Here is a 22,826-nt window from a genome sequence, read left to right as displayed (position 1 = left end):
CTAAATCATTTATATACAGTAATCCCTCACCTATCACGGGGGTTACATTCCAGAGCCCCCCGCGATAGGTGAAAATCCGCGAAGTAGCGACCCATATTTATTTTATTATTTATACATATTTTAAGGCTTTATTAAACCCTTCCCATACTCTTATAAACATTTCTCACTCTCTTGTTAACCTTTCCCACACTCTTATAAACACTTCCTATGCTCTTAAACACTTTCTACATTCTTAAACACCGCAGACCAACACTGCACACTGCACGCAGCGATCAGACGTCAATGTGTCTGCACTCGATTTGTGAAGGGGGGCAGCTGAACTCACGCTGAGCAGAAATGGACTTTGTGCTGCTTCTGCCAAAATGCCTGCTTGTCGCTCTGTGCGTTCGGAAGGAGGAGGAGTGTGTGTGTGAGTATGCGAGGGCTGAACGCACGTTCGCTCAAACCCCCCTCCCCGGAGGCGCAGTTCGCATTGTCAAGGGGGTGGGGAGCTGAATGAATGCTAAGGAGAAGTGGACTTTGTGCTGGCTTTGTGCTGCTTGTCGCTCTGCGTGTCAATAATTTAAAAGCCTGTACATCACCAATTTTCCTGTCTCACTGTCTTGTCTTGCGTGAAGTTATAATGTTTTATAATAGTGAGATGTTACTAATATCCTTAGCCCGACATCCACATATCATATGTGTTAACAAAGTGTGTTTTATAAGTTTACATGTGTTTAAAGCATGTGGGATGGGTATTTTAAGGCTTAAACTATAAAAATGTTTATTTATATGGTCTTTCTATATCGCGGATTTTCTCCTGTTGCTGATGGGTCTGGAACATAACTTCCGTGATAGGCAGGCAATCACTTGTATTTAAAAACCCGCGAAGTCGTGAATCCGCGAAAAGTGAACCGCGAAGTAGCGAGGGATTACTGTATATTAAAAATAGCAGCGGCCCCCTCACTGCCCCCTGCTGGTCACCACTGTTAACATCGGCCAGTTCTGATGAGGTTCCTCACACCATCACCCACTGCTTCCTGTGTCTGAGCCAGTTCTGCACCCATCTAAAAACATCGCCCTGAACTGCCACTTCTTTTAATTTGATGCCCACCCTCTCTTGTGGCACCTTATCAAATGCTTTCTGAAAGTCCAGATTAATAACCTCATCTGCTCCACTTTGATCGTATCCTTTTGTTTCCTCCTCATAGAATTCCAGCATGTCAGTAAAACACGACCTCCCTCTTCTGACCCCATGCTGACTGTTCCTAATATCTCCTGTCCTTCCCAGGTGTTGTTCAATCTTATCCTTAATAATTCCTTCCATTAATTTTCCTGTGAACCCTAACACATGACAAGCTAGATAAGAAATTGCATTGAGCAACTGGAGAATTCAACAAATTGAAGTTTGCATTTGTAAACATTTTAATCGTAAGTTAAATGATTGATGGAAGTGAACTGCTTATTTTTTTTGCCACAGCACCACCTGGTGTTTGGAGGTTCAGTAATTTTAAGAGCCCATTCACATAAAGCCTAATGGCGGCGTAGTGAGGAGCCGCGGAGCGGTTTATGTTGCTGGCTGGTGACAAACTCTCTAATATCTGAGCCCGCGTTTTTAGTGCTGCCACACATTATTTTCTGCTGTTTACACTCCACCCTGTTGTGGTTCTTGTTTTTGATGCCACTAACCTCAGCTTTTGAGATATTCAGACATTACAGTAGCGGTGCCACTCGCCACTGAAGTGGTCCACATACAGAATGGCCGTGTTGAGCTCAGCACTGTTTGTGTCGGATGTGTCAGATATAACATATTTTTCTTTTTTCTGTTGATTTTAATTCATCCTTTTGTTTTTATTATTTACTCTTTGCAACATTTATTTGATGCCCCTGCATTCTGTCTAGTGCTGCCAGGATAGGCCATGGCCCCCCCAAACCCTGAACTGGATTTCACTGGTTTGGCTGCCATTTTCATTCCTTTTGCTGCTTGTAGTTTTTAAATAGTTGGTCCTCAGATTTGTTGCTCATTCTGTTTCATTTAGTCCTGAAATGTACTGAGCTGATTATTTTACCATTTGTTTGATTCTGTTTTAAGACATACTGGTGTGCTTTACTGGGAGAAGAAGAGAAGTGGGATGCAGTGTGAGGTGCCCAGGTGAACCTCAATTAAATAATAAAAATGAATGTTCTGAAAGACGGGTGCCGAGCCTGTAGTCTGCCTCACAGTCGGTGGGTTGGGCAGCACTACAACATTTCATAACTTTCCTGGCCTGAAAAAGCTGTGGAGGGCGAGCTGCCCAACTTATTGTGTTTAATTGTATGAGCATCTGATCAATGAAATGCTTTCTTGATTGCAGGTTCATAATTGAAAAGGTAAATGAAATAAATGAAATGTTCTTATGTGAGCTGTCAGATACTTCAGTACAGTGAAGGCCTTTGAAATCTATTGGTCAGTGTGTGTCCTAAGAGGAATTGGGGACGCCAGTGAGCCGCTGTCCAGTCCGGTGTGTCTGATGAGGTCAGCTGTGTCACCAGACTGTAGGAGATGAAGCAGCAGGTCACACACATGTCTCACTGCAGGTTCAGTCCTTTTAATGTGTTTGTGTTGAGATGCAAGATGGCGCCTGTGTGTGTGGAGTGCCGTTTTGCTTTGCCAGTTCTGGTTATGTTTGAGTTGCTTTTGACTTTTGCTGCTCTAGATGTTGATGCTGTCCTGGTGTATGATCGCCAAACTCTTTTTGAACTGTGAAGTTTTGCTGAGGAAAAGTTTTATGATGGTCCCCAGGAAACTTTGCCACCGCATTTGTCTTAGATTCCCGATTTTCTCCGTCATGCTCCGGTTCCACCTTACCGGAGGAGGCGCCGCCGTCGCCGAGGTAAACGCAGCAGCTGGCTGGTGAGGCTGAAGGCCTTCTCTGTTAGGTCTCTGATTGTATTCGGATGGGCTTGTCGCCTCGTTTCTCCCCGACATCTATGGGATCCTGCCTACACCTGGTTGGTACCTGTGGCCGAGTCGGAGGAGTTCTTCCGGCTGTCACAGCCCCGCTGTTCCTACTATCCTAACCCCCGACAACGCGGAGCGGTTTTGGGAAATCTGCGGCCTCTCCGCTGGGCTCCTCGGAATGCAGGCGCTCCGATGACACCGGGTCCTACCAGGATTGGTCTGGTAAACCCTAGATCCCTGTCAAACATAACTTTTATTCTTAAGGATTTCTTCATCTCCAATGGACTGGATTTTCTCTGTGTGACGGAGACTTGGTTGAATGTTGGTGAATCCAGCGTTTTCTCAGAGCTTTTACCTTCGGACTGTGCTTACTTTAATTCTCCTCGGACATCAGGCCGAGGAGGAGGAATTGCAACTGTTTTTCTTAATAAATATAGATGTAAGCAGCTTTCTTTATCATCTTCTCCTTCTAGCTTTGAACTGAGTTTATTTGAGCTAGGTTGCTCGCTCCCAGTGTTGTTTGCTGTGATTTATCGGCCTCCTAAATATAATAAGGACTTTCTCAATGACTTCTCCGATTTACTGGCTGAAATTGTGCCTAAATATGATCGAGTCCTCATTCTTGGAGATTTTAATATACGTGTATGTTGTCCTGATAAGCCGATGGTGAAGGACTTTCTAAGTCTAATTGACTCTTTTAGTTTTATGCAGTGGGTGTCTGGACCGACGCATGATCTTGGGCACATGGTGGATCTTGTCCTATCGCTATGCTTATTATGTGGCGAATTTGACAATTTTGGACGCAGTGTTTTCAGATCATAAGCCTGTAACATTTGACATCACCTTGCCCTGTAAAGCTGATAAACCCCGTGCTTCTGTGCGGCACTGTCGTGTCATTAATCCATCCACTGCTGTACATTTTTCTGCTTTGTTTAGTCAATGTGATCTTCCTGAATCTGCGTCCTCCGATACGGAGGAGCTCTGCTCCTGGTTTCATTCCACCTGCCGAACTGTTTTAGATGCTGTGGCTCCATTAAAAACCAGGCAGCCAAAAATGAAATCCGAGCCCTGGCTGAATGACACAACTCACGCTGTCAGACGTGAGTGCCGGAAACCTGAGCGCAAGTGGAGAAAGGACCATGTGCAGGTATTGTTTCAAGTATTGAAAGACTGCTGGCATCGTTATCAGTTTATTGTGAAAGATGCCAAAAGAGCGTACATGTCAAATATTATTCTGTCAAACTATCACAAACCTCGTGTGTTATTTGACATTATAGATAGGGTTTTAAATGCTCCACAGAATGCCTGCATGGAACCTTCTTTTGAGACATGTGAGAAATTTTTGCACTTCTTTGTGGATAAGGTGAATAATGTTAGGGTTCATATACCTCTCACTGTTTATGACCCCTTAGCTGTTCTCCCCTGCTCTGCTGTTTTTTATCAGTTTGAGCCGGTGACTCCATCTTGTTTATATGAGATTGTTGGTGAATCAAAGCCCTCAGGTTCTCCTTTTGATGTTGTCCCACCTGCTCTTTTTAAAGAGATTATTTCTGTTTTAGGGCCACCTGTTCTTGCTATTATCAATAGCAGCCTTTCCTCAGGCGTAGTTCCTAATTTGTTTAAACATGCCATAGTGCAACCATTGATCAAAAAACCAAGCCTAGATCCCACTGTTCTATCCAATTTTAGACCGATTTCTAAGCTCCCATTTCTGTCCAAAATTTTGGAGAGAAGTGTGTATATTCAATTGAAAGCCTTTTTAGATAAAAGTGATGTGCTCGAAGTGTTTCAATCTGGTTTTAAGCCACTTCACAGTACTGAGACCGCATTACTGAAGGTTTGTAATGACATCCTTTTGGCAACAGACTCGGGGGATTATGTGATTTTAGTTCTGCTCGATTTAACAGCTGCTTTTGATACTGTAGATCCTAGTATTTTATTATCTCGTCTGGAGCACTGGGTGGGCATTCGTGGTACTGCCTTGGCGTGGTTTAAATCGTACTTGACTCAAAGAACTTTTTCAGTGAGGCTAGATGAATTTAGATCCTCCTCTGCTTCACTATCACGTGGGGTTCCGCAAGGCTCCATACTTGGTCCTCTGCTATTTTCTTTGTATCTCCTGCCTCTTGGCTCTATTCTTAGAAAGCAGAAAATTGCTTTCCATTGTTATGCAGACGATACTCAGGTTTATGTACCCCTCAAACGTAAGGACGCTTACTCCATACAAACTTTGGTTATGTGCCTAGAAGAGGTGAAAGCTTGGATGGCAGTAAACTTCTTAAATTTTAATGAAAATAAGACAGAGGTTATAGTTTTTGGTCCTGGGGGCACCAGTGGGTCTATTTCTACTTCTGCTCCTGTGGATTTGGGTCCCCTTGCACAATATGGTACACCTGTCATTACAAATCTGGGTTTTAGGATAGATGACGATTTTAGACTGGACGGTCAGATCAGCGCGGTGGTGAAATCTTGTTTTTTTTTTTCAGCTAAGACGTTCGGCGAAGATAAAAAACATTCTTTCCAAAGATCAATTTACAACAGTAATCCACGCCTTCATTACAACCCGGTTGGACTATTGTAATTCGTTGTATGTTGGTGTTAGCCAGTCCACCCTGTCTCAGCTCCAGCTGGTGCAAATTGCTGCTGCACGCCTTTTAACTGGCACGCGAGAAAATGAGCACATTACACCTGTGTTATCATCACTGCACTGGCTGCCTGTTCAGTTTAGAGTTCATTTTAAGATTCTTTTATTTGTTTTTAAGTCCTTAAATGACTTGCTCCGCCCTACCTCGCTGAGATGCTGCATATGCACTCTCCTTCCCGCTTACTCAGATCAGCTGGTCAGCTGCTTCTGGATGTGCCGAGGACTCAGCGGGCTTTTACTGTTGTGGCTCCAAGGCTCTGGAATTCACTGCCGATCCACATTAGACAGGCCTCCTCACTGCCATTGTTAAGGCTTCTCTTAAGACGTACCTCTTTGGTTTGGCGTTTGATCCTGTGTGAGCAGTTGATTTTACTCTGTATTAACTCTGTTTAGTTGTGTTTACTATGTTTTAATTAGTTTCATTTATTGTATTTTATTTACTTATTTATTATTTTGTTTTTGTTTAAAATTTATTTTAGCCTATGTTCAGCACTTTGGTCAGCGGCTGTTGTATGTAAAGTGCTTTATAAATAAAGTTGACTTGACTTGAAGTTGACTTGTGTCTCTTCAGGTCATTACTCTGTCCCAGTTGTCCAAGGACCAGCATCACCAGTGTTTAACGACCAGGAGGTCAATTTCACCTGCAAGTCTACTGGGGGATTCCCTGAGCCAAAGGTCCAGTGGTCTGTGAATAAGGAGCTGCTTCAGAACTCAAGACGAGTGAACACAACACTGAGCCGCGACAGCAGAGGTCTGTACAATGTGACCAGCGTCCTGATCGTGAATGTGACAGGAGACGTGTCTGTGACCTGCACCGTCGAGAATGACAGACTGAGGGAGAAGACGACATCAGCTGAAAGTGAGTGTGAGTTCACCTTGTTTGTGAGCACAGAAGCAGGCACTAGGATATCTGCATCATAAAGAAAGACCACTTATTGTGACGCCCACCTGCAGATTGTCCGTCCTTTACTTATCACAAGTTATGTCAACTATTGTGACCAGCAGCTGACATTTACAAGTACAAGTGACATGAGCACAACTGAAGGAAAGAATACACTTTGGGCAACTCACATGAACACATGTAACACACTCACATGCCATGTTGTTGTTATTCTTTGTGACATCCCACAATGCAGTTATTAATTTATTTGTTTATTTAGTTATTTAACTTTATAGACATAGAGTGGGGCAGTGGCACAGTTGTAGTGCTGTTGGCATGCAGTAAGCAGAACTCAAACAAATGTAAGTGTAAATTATACTCGTCACTAAATTCAAACGTAGCACATGTAAAAGTACGGCTTTGTTAAAACATGAAGAAAACAAAGTAGAGCCTGATGAACATAAAACCGTTCTGAGCTCAGTCTGTGGAGCAAGTAGTCAAATTAAAACACAAGTCCAATGAGACAAAGGCAAACATAAAGAACTGGACCACCATAAACACGTGTGGCCACCATTACGGTCATCTGCAGACTGAGTCGGGTAGCCGGGCTCTGGACACCTGCCTTTAAGAATGAAAGATAATTAATTAATTACTCGTCACGTTATAAGCAGCTGTTTGAGTTAATGTTTCAAATTGTCGAGCCTTTCATCTTTGTCTTTGATTTACAGATCTGATTAAAGCAGAGAAAGAGCCAAACGGAGGCACCAAGGTGATAGTTGTGTTAGTGGCAGTGCTGGTTGTGCTGGTGATTGTACTGATTGTAGTGATTGTGGTGTTAAAGAAGAGGAAGTGGAAACATCAACGTAATGGAGAAGCTGGTATGTCAAACTTAAACACTGAGCTGATAGGCTGCCATGTCATCACTTGTTGTTTATCATTTGTGTGTCCAAGATGTCCTCATTCTTTTAAAGTTGCTCTTTTGTGAGGTGAAGTCCGCTCACGTCTGCAGTGTCTCTCTGTCTGTATGTCTGTCCGCCTTTGTCCCAGCACAGCTTACTGTTGGTGCAGCCTACAAGATGGTAAAGGATTCACCACCAGCCACTGGAGGACATCACAGGACACACAAATGTTAGGAGCTCCACGAGGTCACAAGGCTGACGTCGTCAAATTTCTTTCTTTTCTTCACTCTGTGTTCTGTCCACTGTTGCTGTTATGGTTTGAATTTCTCATCTCCTGCCTGCACTCTTTACACGTCTTCATCTCAGAATGTCACTGTTCTGACTACCCAGCCATCTGAACACATTTTCATGAATTTTCTTTCAGTAACAAACAAAGACGAGGGATCTGGAACTCCACTGCAGCAAACACCAAACAAGGACAACCCTGAAGCTGAACAGCTCTGAGAATGTGAAAGAAGGTAACTTTAAATATCAACCTCCAATTTATTAAAGACAAACTGAGTCTGTGTCTGCATAGACAGCTTTGGAGTTTCCATCTTCAGTCCGTCGATTGTGTTTTTTGTGTTTTATTGTATTGCAGTTTTGGTATCTGCATGTGAACTTAAGATGGACTTTCTGAACCACTAACATGGTGTAATCGTAAAACGTGAGACTAGGAAGTAAAGCTGCTAATGATATTAAAGTCATTATAGCAGCACATTCATTTTCCACTTAGCTCCACTTCTTATTGTCCTCTTTTCTCTAATAGGACACGTTATGTAATGCTGTGCGAAACAAACATGTCCTCATAGCGTCACTCTAACCCTGGGTTAATACCTCGACTCGGGTCACTCAAAGAAGGGCACATTTGTTATCCTAAATTAAATAAAGTACAAGAGAAGATGACAACACAGGCCTTGACCTGTCTGCCTGAGGGGCTCACCTCTTCACCCCTCTCATTCTCTGCTTTTGTGACCCTGAGCTCTCATCCTCCTGCCAGTGATTTGTTGCCCCAGCTGTCCTCCTAATCACAGTCTCATTGTGGCTCTGGTACTTTAAATGTTTTGGCAAAACCCTCCTTGTACCCCAGCTGTCCCTGCATTCCTGACCTGCATTAGTCCTCAAAGTACCAGACCTTTTCAGCACCACAGTGCCAGTCTTTCTGTGTGCTGCCATCCAATGTGCCATAGAGAAAATACCAACCTCCTACCTCTAAGGGCAGCACAGTCCTAGGTTTCCTGCTTAGGGAACATGAGGTGCTTTCTCTTGGCCAGCAGGACTTCTGACATCTTGACACACTTTCCTTATTCTCTCCTGAGATGAACTGTTTCTTGGTTATTCAGTAATAAGAACCTAAGAAATTTGACAAAGTAGAGGCAACCATTCACACCTCGCTTGTTTGGTTAGCTAATAGTTCAGCTGTCTCAGTATCTCATCCAGATCCTTCCTAAAGGTTTTCAAGGTTTCAGCTTCATCTCCATGTCTTAGTAGTTTTTTTTCTCAGATTACCACAAGTGTTTGCACAAAGATGTGCTTCCTGTCTCCAGTCCTAAATGCACTTCCACTGAGGTCTTTGAGTACGAGATTCACCATTAAGTTGTAAGATATCTGTTGGATCAACTTCATCAGTGCCTTTGAAGACCTGGATTAGACCACCACACAGTGCTCTCTGCTCAGACTGAACAGGTTTAATTCTCTTAGTCTGTCACAGTAGGACACGTCCTTAAGTTTACATTTAGAATGACATCTTCATCTAACGTGACTTACATTTATGATACAATTGATTACGTTTCTTTTGGGTTTTTTTCCCCACTTTGAGCACAGGCAGGTGAAGTGACTTGCTGATGGTCACACAGTGTCAGTAGCAGGATTTGAACCTGCAGCCTCAGGGTTTAAAATCCAAAGCCTTAATCACTACACCTGCCAAGATGTGAGAAGGCAGAGCAGGATTAAGAACACAGCTCTGATACCAGGAATTCTAACCGCCTGACCATATAGGACACGTGCTTCTTGGCCCTTTGGCTAAGATCAAGTGTAGTATCTGTTCTGAAGTCCCATGATGCACCTGGTTGTTCTCCTTTTCACAGCTTCAAGTGTTGTTGTGTCTTTCTTGTAGTGTGGTGACCAGAACTGCACACAGTGCTCCAGATGTGGTCTCACTGGTGTGTTATGGAGTTTGAGCACAATGTCCCTTGACTTATATTCCACAGATTTTATGATATAGCCTAACATTTTATTTGCCTTTTTAATCACTTCTTCACTTTGCTTAGATGATGAAGATGTTGTGTCAGCATAAACCCTAAACCCTTTTCTGAGGTCTCATGCTGTAGCTTGGTGTCTCCATCTTGTATTTATAATTGATGTTCCCTTTGCCCACATGTTACACTTTACACTTTTTTATGTTCAACTCCTTTTTAATTTTTATTGTTGCCTCCTCAGTGTCTGCCATCCTTCCAATTTTAGTGTCATCTGTGAATTTGACAAGTTCACTAGTAACACCAGAATGAATGCCATTAATATAAATCAGAAAAAGTAACGAGGGTCCAAGGACAGACCCCTGAGGGACTCCACTAATGACCTCCCTCCATTCTCCTCTTATTTTGTTGTCCTTGTCTCCTTCTGGTTAACCATCTTGAGATCCCCCCTGGCACTGCTCTTGTGCCCACTCCTGCCACCTGCTGACTGTCAGTGTAGTTTTTCTCCTTTGTTTCTTTGGCTCGGCCCCTGACCTGTGCCATCGTTGTGTCATTTGTGCTGCAGAGGTCTTCCTCTGTATTTTGGCATCCTGGTGCTACACACACAATGACGACCACTTGTAGACTTGGCATCTCGTGAAAGTTTGTGTATTTCTGAGCAATGCTGGAAATGACGGGGAAGTGCATTTAGGATGGAAGATTTATGGGAATTGGGAGCAAACGTTCATGTCATGGAGTGAACCTCACTGAAGTGTTTGAGTGGAGTCACAAAATGGCGCGCTCTGTGGACAGCCACTGCCATTTAGAAGGAACTTTATGAAAGGCACATTTGCTGTTTTCTGAAGATGATTTATTTTGATTGTTAACTAACTTTTTAAATTTATTTTCTTGCTTTGTGTAGATTAATGTGTGCTGAGACCACAGTGTTGGCATTGAGGAGTTTCAATGAGCACCTGAGGAGCACACAAGTGAATCTGAAGCACTTGGTCTTCATTTGGACAAATTTGAATTTGCACTGAGCAAGTTGACTGGAAGGTGAATGAGTCGACAGTTTTTAAGGAATGAACTTAAATGTCAAGAATGTTCTTCGCTGTTCTCCATTCCAGACGGCTTTGAGTGTTAAAAGATGGAGCACTGAAGCCCCTAAACGACAAACAGACTGATGTGACACCACTACTAAGACATGAAGAAGAGGCTTTGTGTCCTTGTAAAATGGACCTAAAAATGAGAACATATGACTGTATTTCCATTTATCGTTTATTCGATTCGCAGATGCTTTTATCCAAAGAGACTTACTGTACCAGTGAAGGTTCACACATCAGTTAGGGTCTGTTTTTAAACTAGTGGCACAAGCCTAGGACACAGAAATTGACCAAAACAAGTGACAAGTCCTCCAGAGCAGTGATCTTCAAAGTGTGGTCTGCAAGTTGACAGTCATCAGGGCCAAGTGACTTTTAAGTTAGTCAGATGCGTCAGTCTGTTATGTACTTATGTAGACATTTATTTATAACAATCAAGGCTGCTATCCGACATCAGTGCTGCTAAGTCAGTAGACTTGCATACATCAGAAATGGCTCCAAAACTACCACCATGGAATGCAGCATCTCACCTTCTTGTAGATGGTAATGAGTTTTGCTTCATTTCGTGGCCTTCCTGCTCCAGGCTTGATTGGGTGTTGTGGTTGCCCCTTTCACTCTTGTGGTCTCTTACACCCTCAGTGTCTCTCCAGTCCATCTTGGACATCTTGGTCACTGCACTGGTCCTTCTTCTAAACTCACTTTGATGTCTGTCAGATCAAAGTAGGCCTTTAATTCCATGCACTGTGAGGACAGGCGGCTTGCTGTTCATCGATCTTCATGATTAAAGCACCATTATGGTCACTGAATGAAAGGTGGGAGTTTGAATCGTAAATCCTGAAGTGTTGGATTTGAATGTTAGTTTTTGACAGACATGTAAGACAGAATCACACTAACAGGTGACTGTCAGACCTGAGGGGTCCAATTTTAGCAAGTGGTCCAAAACGCATCAAGTGCCACTGCACTGGACCTTATATATAAGTAAAGAGTAAACCGATTAAATCATACGACTAGATAGCTTTAACTACAAAAAGACCTGAGCATTAAACCTTTGCCACTGATAACTCTCTTACCTTCTCTACTTTTGCTGATGACACCATGATGATTAGAGGGTGATGGACCTGATTACTCTAAAGCGGTGCTTGGACTTCATCAACATGTAATGGATGGAGTTTGCTGTCCGTACATCTTAATCTGCTGATACAGAATGCAAGTGAGATGATCAAGGAAGAAAGAAGCTACTCAAGAGTGACAGAGGGCTAACTCATCATGAACGTGCAGCGCCACATTTTACAATAGCAAGGGAAGATGGCTGATCTGCCTCAGGTCTGTCTAAAGGGCCTCAGTACATCAACACAACGTCTTCAGCCTGACAGGAAATGGACAAAATCAAAGTGTCCGTGATGCCGTATTTAGTAAAGGGTGTCATCTGTTCTGCCATGTTGGTCACTTGGTGAGGAGCTCAGTGCAGGAACAAAGCTGTTTGTACTGTTGGGTTGCATTTGTGAGGTGGCCATCGTGCTCTGTGAAGAGGGCCACTTGTGTTCTGTTTTGTGGGTCGTATTTACTCCTTATTGACGCCCTTTGCACTTTCAACTTACCTAGATGGGGGTCTCTCTCTGAAGTGCCTTTACCAAGTTTTTTTTTTTTTTTTTTTTTTTTTTTTAAATCTTTTTAGAGATTTAAGGTTGGTGGGCTCTCAAAACACAGGGTCTGTTAAAGGCCTTTGATGCATTCCTTGTGTGATTTTGGACTCTACAAAAAGTAAATAAAAATAGTTTCTTCTGTATTCAGGGTCTTTTTGGTCAGGTCTTTGCTATCACAGGGCTTGCTTCACAATTATCAGTGCTGTGCAGGAACAGAGAAAGGCGAGCCTGATGTGAAACCCCTTAGTAAGTAAGTATGGAAGAACGATAAACCAAAGATGAAGGTTCACCTGTCATACCACTGACCTGACTAGGAGTCCTGCAGTAGTGGTGGATAGGCTGGTCAGGAACAAGATTTACAAATAAGAAAACTGTGACGTCAACGAGAAGGTCACTCCTGTATACACTCCATGTATGTTCAGTAGTAACGATCATGACTGAGCATTTATTAAATATGCTGGCAAGTTTATTGTTTTATTCGTAACAACTTAAGAACATAGAAAAATGTGACAAAAGACAAGCCCGATGGACTGAATGGAACCCCATGTGCTTAGACAACAGCTAAGATGGCACATCATCTTCTCCGGAATCTTCTTACAGGCTGTCAAGTACAGGCAGTTGCTTAACCGTCATGTGCCAAAGTAAACTTCCCAGTCCCTGGGGTCGTAGAGGAAGATCAAATACACACCTAGAGACCGGGGTGGGTCTCGGCTCATCACACTTTGACCCCCTACTCGTGCTGTGTTCCGCTGTCTCTTGTGTGGTCAACTCCTAGCAGTCATCTGCCCAGCCCGTGGTTTCTGACTCCATCTCATCAGATTCAAGCTCTCATTGCTCCTGTTAGGAGTGCAGTCTCTGCTTGGTCCGCTGTCCTCCTTCCATCTTACTGAGGACCTCATCAGACAGACTCTCGTTGATTCCTCCTGGAGCTTGGCCTGCTCGACTGACTGGTAGGAGCAGCCCTCGTATTTTGATCTCTCCATGATGAAAGCCTCAGGAGAGTCGATGGTCACTCACAGGTAGCTGACTTCACCCCGTCTGTAAGTGCTGACCTGTGTTGACCACTAGAGGAATCTGCCAGCCCGCCACCTTGGAGTCTTTTGGTCTGCTGCTTTCTTCACAGATACAGAGGCCTGATGTGTACTCGTACATCAGCTGTTCATAACCTTTCATTATTAAGAAATTGCAGTATTCTGTGTGTCTGGATTCATTTGTGTAAAGGAAATTAAAGCTGCACCTTGAAAGTACTGGAGCACAAGAGCAGCAGTTTTTAGAAGGAATCAGTGACGGTTTGTTAACACAGCATGTTAAAGAGCCAACACGGGGTGAAGCCTGTCTGGATTTAGTATTTTATAATAGGATAGAACTGAGGCTGTGATTGGACCACTAGTGTTACGTGACTATAATATAATATAATACAATATGGTCTAGTCATGAGATATTTGGACACCCTTGCTATTAGCCAAACAAACAAGTCTGATGGGCTGAATGGTCTCCTTCCATTTGTGAGATTTCTTATGTTCTTACTGTGCTTTGATTGGTGACTCATCGGTGGAGGAGACGTACATCTTTGACCATCAAAGGTCACATTTAGAGCAGAGGATGACAGTTCAGAGGCACAACTTTGCACGTCACCACTGGATTCCTGAGGCAGCAAAGCACTTGCTCAGAGCTGAGATGGGGTGTCCATGGTGGACATGAGGATGAGATGCTGTTTCCCAGAATGTTTGCATGAAGCATCTTCTTTACTTTAAGACGCTCTGAATTCATGTTAGGTGTCTGCAGCTGGAGTTTCTGCTCTTATTTTGCTGCTGTCATGTCGGCCTTTGGTCTTTTCACTTTTTCTTATCCCTCTTAGTGCAGAGGAAGCTAAAATGTGCTTCAGCAGAGACTTCAGTGCAGGACTTTGAGACAAATGGGGTGGTCAGGAAATGAGAACAATCTGTTCTGAGATCAGAATAGTCGGCCTCGGGTAGGAAGAGCAAAACCAATTCAAAGCTTTTAATGTTTAAATGAATTTAATTAGGAAGTTAACAAAGTTTGAAATGTTAAAGAAACAAAAACAGGAAAGAAATTTCCACTAAGTTAGCACTAGAATCCCTGAAGCCTGCGAAAATGTTTGTTGTCCCGGACCACCGTACTCTTCCTCGCAGCTCCTTATCACTGCGCCAGTTGCACTTTTTTTTTGCAGACGTGCCAGTTGGCAGCATGCAGCCTGCACTCGGCCCGCTGAAGGTCTCACGCAGCCTGTGTAGAGGTGTTTATGTAGCAATTAATTAAATACATAATGTAATACCGTGATTTGAAATACATTAAGATGGGCCGGGACAACGAAAAAGTTCACAGGCTTCAAGGATTCTAGTGTTGAGCAAAGGATAGCAAATGAAAAAGTTTCAAAGCATACAGCCAAAGGCATGTGGACAGCCCTCCAAATCACAGAGTTCAGGTGTTTCATTGTTAAGATGCATCAAGCTGTCCTGATCTGCAGAGATTCCTTCAGGCATATTATGATGAGCCCCCAAAAGAAGCTAGGAAGCAGGCCAGAACCCCACCTTATCTTCAGCCTGGCCACAAGTCCAAATTGAGGAGCTGGCTAAATAACTAGTAATGTCCACAAAACGTCAGAAATCTCCTCTGTCACTTCGCTCCTGTTCTCCCAATAAGGTTCACCAGTTCTGGAAGTCTTCTTGTGCTCCACACTAACCTGAGCTCAATGGGTGACATAAAGTGCATCCAGAAAGTATTCCCAGCGCTTCATCACTGTTTCCACATTTTGTTATGTTACAGCCTTATTCCAAAATGGATTCAATTCATTTTTTTCCTCAGAATTCTGCACAAAACACCCCATAATGACAACATGAAAAAAGTTTACTTGAGGTTTTTGCAAATTTATTAAAAATAAACAAACTGAGAAATCCCATGTCCATAAGTATTCACAGCCTTTGCTCAATACTTTGTCGATGCCCCTTTGGCAGCAATTCCAGCCTCAAGTCTTGTTGAATATGATGCCACAAGCTTGGCACACCTATCCTTGGCCAGTTTGGCCCATTCCTCTTTGCAGCACCTCTCAAGCTCCATCAGGTTGGATGGGAAGCGTCGGTGCACAGCCATTTTAAGATCTCTCCAGAGATGTTCAATCAGATTCAAGTCTGAGTTCTGGCTGGGCCACTCCAGGACATTCACAGAGTTGTCCTGAAGCCACTCCTTTGATATCTTGGCTGTGTGCTTAGGGTCGTTGTCCTGCTGAAAGATGAACCGTCGCCCCAGTCTGAGGTCAAGAGCGCTCTGGAGCAGGTTTTCATCCAGGATGTCTCTGTACATTGCTGCAGTCATCTTTCCCTTTATTCTGATTAGTCTCCCAGTCCCCAAAGCATGATGCTGCCACCACCATGCTTCACTGTAGGGATGGTATTGGCCTGGTGATGAGCGGTGCCTGGTTTCCTCCAAATGTGACGCCTGGCATTCACACCAAAGAGTTCAATCTTTGTCTCATCAGACCAGAGAATTTTCTTTCTCATGGTCTGAGAGTCCTTCAGGTGCCTTTTGGCAAACTCCAGGCGGGCTGCCATGTGCCTTTTACTAAGGAGTGGCTTCCGTCTGGCCACTCTACCATACAGGCCTGATTGGTGGATTGCTGCAGAGATGGTTGTCCTTCTGGAAGGTTCTCCTCTCTCCACAGAGGATCTCTGGAGCTCTGACATAGTGACCATCGGGTTCTTGGTCACCTCCCTGACTAAGGCCCTTCTCCCCCGATCGCTCAGTTTAGATGGCCGGCCAGCTCTAGGAAGAGTCCTGGTGGTTTCAAACTTCTTCCACTTACGGATGATGGAGGCCACTGTGCTCATTGGGACCTTCAAAGCAGCAGAAATGTTTCTGTAACTTTCCCCAGATTTGTGCCTGGAGACAATCCTGTCTCGGAGGTCTACAGACAATTCCTTTGACTTCATGCTTGGTTTGTGCTCTGACATGAACTGTCAACTGTGGGACCTTATATAGACCGGTGTGTGCCTTTCCAAATCAGGTCCAGTCAACTGAATTTACCACAGGTGGACACCAATTAAGCTGCAGAAACATCTCAAGGATGATCAGGGGAAACAGGATGCACCTGAGCTCAATTCTGAGCTTCACGGCAAAGGCTATGAATACTTATGGACATGTACTTTCTCAGTTTTTTTATTTTTAATAAATTTGGGGTGTTGTGTGTAGAATTCTGAGGAAAAAAATGAATTTAATCCATTTTGGAATAAAGCTGTAACATAACAAAATGTGGAAAAACTGATGAAGCGCTGTGAATACTTTCCGGATGCACTGTAGGTGACTTCAGCTTTATAGTGTCCAGATCTCCACAAATTAATGAGATCAGCCAACTGAATTAATTCTTTTACGACAACACACAAAACTCGTCAGGAAGGTGTTGAACTAATGTAAACAGAATTGAAGAAGTTGAGTGATGGCCTAACGCAGTTGATGTAAGGACGGTTCTTTGAGGCAGGGATTTTGGTTGATTAAAGCAGGTCTGACCCATTGTCTCAGGCCTGAATCTTCACTTTCAGGCAGAGGCCATGAGTGATTAGAGCAGGTCCACTGAGCACAGAGAGACAAAAAAGAAAATTTGGGTTTTAGTAGAGCAAAGTCCATCAATAAGGTGGTTCAGATGGTAGTTACCTGTACCTGGCAGATTTCATAAAAAGTTCACTATGCAAAATGTGTGAGTATTTAATGGTGAGGGACTTTCTAGAAGCCAGAAGCTGTCTGCAAAAAGAATGCCACCTACACTTCGCTGAACTGGACATACAATCATCAGAATTCCCACTGAAGAACTGGAGGATGATTGAATGGTTCCAATGGCTTCTTTTTGGCCTGGATATCTTATATATAAATGTCTATGCGTGGAAGTGTGTGTGTGTCTCTGTGTGTCTGTCTGTCCAGCTTGGAAGTGCGAGGCTACAGCATGAAGCTCAAAGGAAGCAGCAGCTCTGCCGCCAAAGTGAAACCTCTGAGAAAAGAGAAACTCACTTAGTCGCTAATACACAAGCGAGGCGAGCACATTGGAAAAACGAAACCTCTGAGGAGAGAGAAACTCGCTTAGCCGCTGATAGACAATGGAGGCGAGGAGAGAGAACCTCACTTAGCTGCTAATGCACAGCCGATGTGATTGATGGATTGAAGTTGCAGAATCCATGGATTCTAGGAGTCCGGTCTTTTTACAGCAGGCCTTACAGAGCTAGTGTGTATTTCTTTTTGTAGCTTGTTTCTCCTGTCTGATTATTTCCACCGTGGTCACTGAAGGAGCGTATATATATATATATATATATATATATATATATATATATATAAGGTCCATGTATGTCCTGTATTTCAATAAAGAACACAATCCCCTTGAACAAGCGCCCCCTGATGGAGACAATTGACATTCTGACCCTTCTTCAGTGAACCCCCTCTGTGTTTGTGTCACACATTATTCTATTTATTCACGGTTTTCTTCTGGTACTACATTTTGTATTTTATTTTGGTTTATAGTTCTATTATGTACTACGGGGTTCACCCCCTGCTTGCTTTGCTCGCCAACCGCCCAAGCCCCACTCTGGCCTGTGCTATGTGCCAGCCACTTTGTGTCTCTGCCACTCGTATTGTGAAGAGGGGGCTGAACGCACCCCAAGGAGACGCGGTCGCTCCTCCAAGACCCCCTCTTAAACGGTGTTACAATGACAAACACATATTTTTTTTTTTTTTTTACCCCCTCTTTGCTCGATCAGCTGCTGCCTTACTGCTGTTGCTGTGCCGTGTGATCTTCATCTCATGCGGCACTTTGAATGTTTAAAAATCTGTACAGCTGCTCTCCTACTCTTTGTCTTTTATTTCCGGCCCAGTGTGTGGCTAAATCTCTTCTTGAGTTCTTGATATTTTTTAGTTTATAATTTAAAAATGAAATAAGAATCTGAAAATCTAACAACAGCACATTAAACTTTGATAAATTCTGAAAAGAATGACACCAAACATACTGTTTATATATATAGGTTTTAAAATAAGCCTGATTTAAAACGTGACATAAGATCATTGTACCAAATCGTCACACTTTTAGACTTAGGATTTTATACATATAGAGATATAGAGAGTTGATTTATATCTGATATTATTTGTATCCAATGCCCAGCTGTTCTTCTGTGAAGCACTTTGAGCCTCTTGGGGTGCCACCCATAAAACACAAGGAACACAACAGACTTCCACAGAGAAACAGAATTACACAGACCTGAACATCAAATAAACGACTATTATTGTTATTATTATTATTATTATTATTATTAAAAACACATCAAAAGCAATTTAAACAGAAGAGACATGAAAATGAAGCCTAAACAAGTAGAGATCCTGAACTGGTAGAGCTCCACTAACCCAAGTCAGCACACAGCCCTGCAATCTCCATTGACGAGCACTGCCAGTACTTTGGGTCTTACTGAAGAGCTCACTGACTTCAGGATGCCACCTTTGCCACCAGTCTGCCCCGGTCAACTGTCCCTGCTATTATTGTGAAGTAAGAGCATGAAGGAGCAGCAGCAGCTCAGCCATGAAGTGGTAGACCACACAGACTCACAGAGCCCACACAAATCTCCTCTTCTCTATGGCATCACTCACAGCAGACTGCCATAGGACCCCTGAAAGAACATCAGCACAAGAACTGTGTGTCAGGACATCCAAAAATGAGCCTAAGACAATTCTGCTCAATGCCAAGTGTTGGCAGGAGTGTTATAAAATGGGCCTCCCGCCATTGCACTCTGGAGTGAGGAGTCACACTCTACTATTTGGCAGTCTGATGGACAAATCCGAGTTTGGTGATGCCAGGAGAACGTTACCTTCCAGATCTTACGGCGTCTTGTGACGATGTGGGTTTGGCTCCATGCTCCTATCTTCTGTTAAGGAGCCCTTGATCCCAAAACCGTTGGTGATGTCACCAATGAGCTAGACAGTGAGGCAATAACAATTGAGCAAGGGATGATGTATAAATGTGCAAACAGTGCTTTTATTAAAACAGTCAAATCAAATGTTCAAACAAAGTGCAGTAGTGCAATGTTCAATAAATAAATAATCCTTAAAACGACAAGTGTGGAGGTTAAAACATTCAATAGGAAGCAGTCTTTAAAAACAAGTGACAAACCCGGTGCTTCTTCGGTTACCCTGGCGGCTCCCCTGCTACTCCCATCTGGGCTGCTCAACAGGAGAGATGCTCTTTCTGCAGCTGGCCTTCTACCTACTCCTGCTACTGCTGTCAGTCGCCTTTCTGATCCTTGGCTCTGGATGGCTATCCGTGACAGTGACCTGGGAAATCCCACCAATGGCCAAGGCTCTCACGTGATGGACATCACGTTCCCAAGTCCTGATTCCCGCGGTCATCCGTGGAGAATCATCCACCTTCCAGTCACTCCCGTCCTTCATAAAACTCTGCGGGAGCGACAACAACTACTACGCGCCTGGGGTGTCGGCCTAACACCCAGGTTGCCTATTCAGCTGCTGCGAGCCTATTCATGCTCGCTCGCTCACTCACTCACACCGGCGCACTTGCTCTCTTTCTCTTGCTTCCTGCTTTCTTCTACAACCTCCCGTTTTCTTTCCTTTCTTTTCTTGTACTTCTTCCTTCTCTAACCGTCTCGGACTTCTCTATATATGCAGAGAGGACATGGCAGCTGCAGCGCATTAGCCACAGGAACAATCACAGATGTGGGCAGTCCCTCACCTGTGCACTTAGGTGAGAAATGCCCACACCGCAGATCGCCCTGCGGCTCGCTACAGTCACCACGCCCCCTCGCTAAGCCGCGAGCGCGGTGATTATTTATTTAACTGGCCTTTGCTGGGAGAGCTGTGGACCCACAACACCACACGTCTACTGTCAAATCTGGTGGAGGAGGAGTGATAATGGCAGGGTTTCGACTCTGTCCCTTTGCTTCCAGTGAAAGGCAACTGGTTACGCTACAAGAGACAAAGCCATTTGAGACAGTTGTGCTCTTCAGTTTGAGGAAGACCTTTTTCTGTTCCGGCATAATAAGCAGGTCCACAAAGACATGGAGAGACTCCAGTGGTCCACACAAAGCCCTGACGTCAACCCTTTGGGATGAATGGGAATGCTGATTGCGAGTCAGGTCTGCTCATCCATTGTCAGTACCTGACCTCACTGGTGCTCTTCTGGGTGAATGGGCTCAAATTCTCAGACTCACTCCAGAATCTCGAGGGAAGAGAAGAATAGAGGCTGTTATGGAGGACATGGGCTGGTATCTACAGTAGATATTAATGCCTGTGGACTGAGTTGTCCATCAAGCTGATGTACGTGTGATGGTCAGTCGTCTGCACCCTTTTGGCCATAGATTGTATATCCAAAGTTAACAGCCAAAACCAAAAACAATCCAAATAATCCAAATGGCTAAAAGACCACTTAACGTGACAGAAAGAGAAGGATCTCAACCCTTAGCCCAATAAAGACTGACGGCCCCCGCAGTCCCTTGTGGTTCATTGAATGCACTTAGTGGTGTTGGTGACTTCTTGTGATTGTTTGATGTCGATGTTCTGCTTTTCACTTTGCCTTCTGGGTTTGTGTTTTTGGGATTGGTTTGCCTTGGGTGGCCTTTACTGTTTAAGGCAGCTGCCTCTTGGCCTTTTGTGCTTTATTTATTTTTGGAAAATATATTTTTAAAATATTTTTAAAGATTCTTTGTTTTCCCTTTTTTGCTTTGAGCTGAAGGTTGACAGATCCTTCTACTTGTAGGGCTGTTTGACTGTTTCTGGGACTTGGCTCTTAGGAACTCTGCAGGCCATGACAGATCTGCGCCCAGAAGGAGTCGCCTTAAAGAACAAAGACTCCTTGACAAGAAACATAACTTAATAAGCGTAGACACATAAAAATACAAAAATACACAAAAGTAATTAAAAACACAGAAGACAAATAAATCGAAAAGCAACAATATTAACACAAAGAAATGCAAAAAAGACATAAAGATGGAATTTGAAGAGCAGCCATGTATGTCTGAACCATCTGAACAGAGAGGAGCTCACGGGAGTCTTCACTAAACCTCTCAGGTCACTGCTGGTTCAGTCAGGACAACGCCTGAGAGCCCAAAGGACTAAAAGTGGGGAAAGGGACAAGGGACAAAGAGACGAGACGTGTCGTAAACCAAGAGCAGGTAGGGGGGCTGAGATAAATGGCAAACACAATGAGAAATGAAGATAAAGAACAAAGAAAATGCAATCTGCTCAGCCACCTTGTGATTTACAGTCAAAAAATCGATGAGATTTGACCGTATGGCCCTCTGCCCTAAATGAACTTTATTTTATAGACTGGTGAACGTTGTTTAACTTCTCTCTACTTTACATCCTGTTATATTTCACATTTTATTTAATTATTACAGTAAAGTTGTCACAAATGCTGAACAAAATGCCAACGTAGATCTCCTCGCCGCCCAACTATGATGTCACGTTGAACAAAGTCAGGATATCCCATTTCAGAGTTTTCTTCTTCTTTATCTTCATTGGTTTTGGTTTATCTCCAGCTACGTAGAGTACATTCTCTAGAACCTGAAACAGGATATTAAAAACTCAGAACTAATGCTGCTACAGGTCTTCATTTTGTCGTAGATTATTTATGTTTTTCCACCACTGTAGGCAGTCAGTCACTCAGAGTGAAATGTGAATCATGATGGTACAACAGCGCAGCCTCTGAGCTCCAGTGATGTGGGCTCATTCCCCAGTTACTGTCAGTGTGGTGCTCGTGTGTCCTCCAGTATCATTAACTGGGGTCTCTGAGTCACGTCAGTCCATTCTGTGATGGAGACCCATCTCCTTCTCTGCCTCTGATTGTAGCAGTGCTACTTAAGAACTGCATCTCCCAGCAGTCCCTGTTGGGGCTGCTGGGGTCAAAGGTAGCCATAGGCAGTTAAAAGGAGGGCAGAGGGCAAAGAGAAGAAAAGTTTGTTTGTTTTGTTTTGGTTTTGTTGCGGTTATCTGTCGTTTCCACCTGCTGTTATTGGTTTTCTAATCTTTTTGTCCTGGACTGTATTCGTTTGTTGGGAGCTTGGATTGTCTGTCTACCTGTACACTGAGAGCTGTGTTGGATTATTTGGTTTTCCGGAAGAGTGGAGCGCTCCTGAATCAACCATCAACCATCAACATCATCAGTAACTACCGGTAGGACTGTATTTTTCCTTCTCCATTTCAACATACAGATTCGCTGGACATAACTTGGTCACTATTCGTCTTTCAACCTGTTTCTTATATATGGACTTGGCTGTGTGGTGTTTGTGTTTATTTTGTGTATGTGTAATATCGCCGAAGGGGTCAGGGGTGGTATTACTGTTTTCATTACTCATTTCGTGTCATTATATTTATAATTGTTTGTCATTCCCAGTGTGTTTATTTGTCTCTGTGGTGAGAGTGTGTGGGTCGATCCAAGGCTGGGGACGTTCCTGGGATCTCTGCTTTTAAAATAAATAAATCACCGTCATCTTTGGCGGTGTGAATCTTAGCGGCTCCTGACCGCTACAGATT

The 22,826-nt window shown here is 43.6% G+C and overlaps 2 protein-coding genes and 1 non-coding gene across 25 annotated transcripts in view; 2 read left to right on the top strand and 1 right to left on the bottom strand.

The window, feature by feature from the left end:
• Window positions 1-22,826, top strand: part of LOC114641379 (ICOS ligand-like) — a 263,459-nt gene that overhangs the window by 20,360 nt on the left and 220,273 nt on the right. For 4 of the 13 annotated variants that reach the window (XM_051925899.1, XM_051925897.1, XM_051925904.1 and 1 more), the window contains exon 4: window positions 6,136-6,429. The exons of 2 other annotated variants lie outside the window; for them this stretch is intronic. In XM_051925899.1, the coding sequence (XP_051781859.1) occupies window positions 6,136-6,429 (294 nt within the window). Of the gene's footprint in view, window positions 1-6,135; window positions 6,430-7,172; window positions 7,415-7,767; window positions 7,862-10,478; window positions 12,443-22,826 lie in introns of those variants that run through there. 7 more of the 13 variants (XM_051925906.1, XM_051925902.1, XM_051925901.1 and 4 more) reach the window with 5 other exon arrangements.
• LOC114641380 (uncharacterized) overlaps window positions 1-22,826 on the bottom strand; it is a 261,003-nt gene that overhangs the window by 53,746 nt on the left and 184,431 nt on the right. The gene's annotated exons all lie outside the window — the stretch shown is intronic.
• LOC127527716 (U2 spliceosomal RNA) lies at window positions 9,385-9,566 on the top strand. The gene has a single exon (XR_007934881.1). It is a non-coding gene; the product is annotated as a U2 spliceosomal RNA (small nuclear RNA).

The sequence above is a fragment of the Erpetoichthys calabaricus genome, chromosome 4 (assembly GCF_900747795.2).
Source record: "Erpetoichthys calabaricus chromosome 4, fErpCal1.3, whole genome shotgun sequence".
In the NCBI taxonomy this organism is placed as follows: Eukaryota; Metazoa; Chordata; class Cladistia; order Polypteriformes; family Polypteridae; genus Erpetoichthys; species Erpetoichthys calabaricus.
This window is presented reverse-complemented; position numbering and strand designations above follow the sequence as displayed.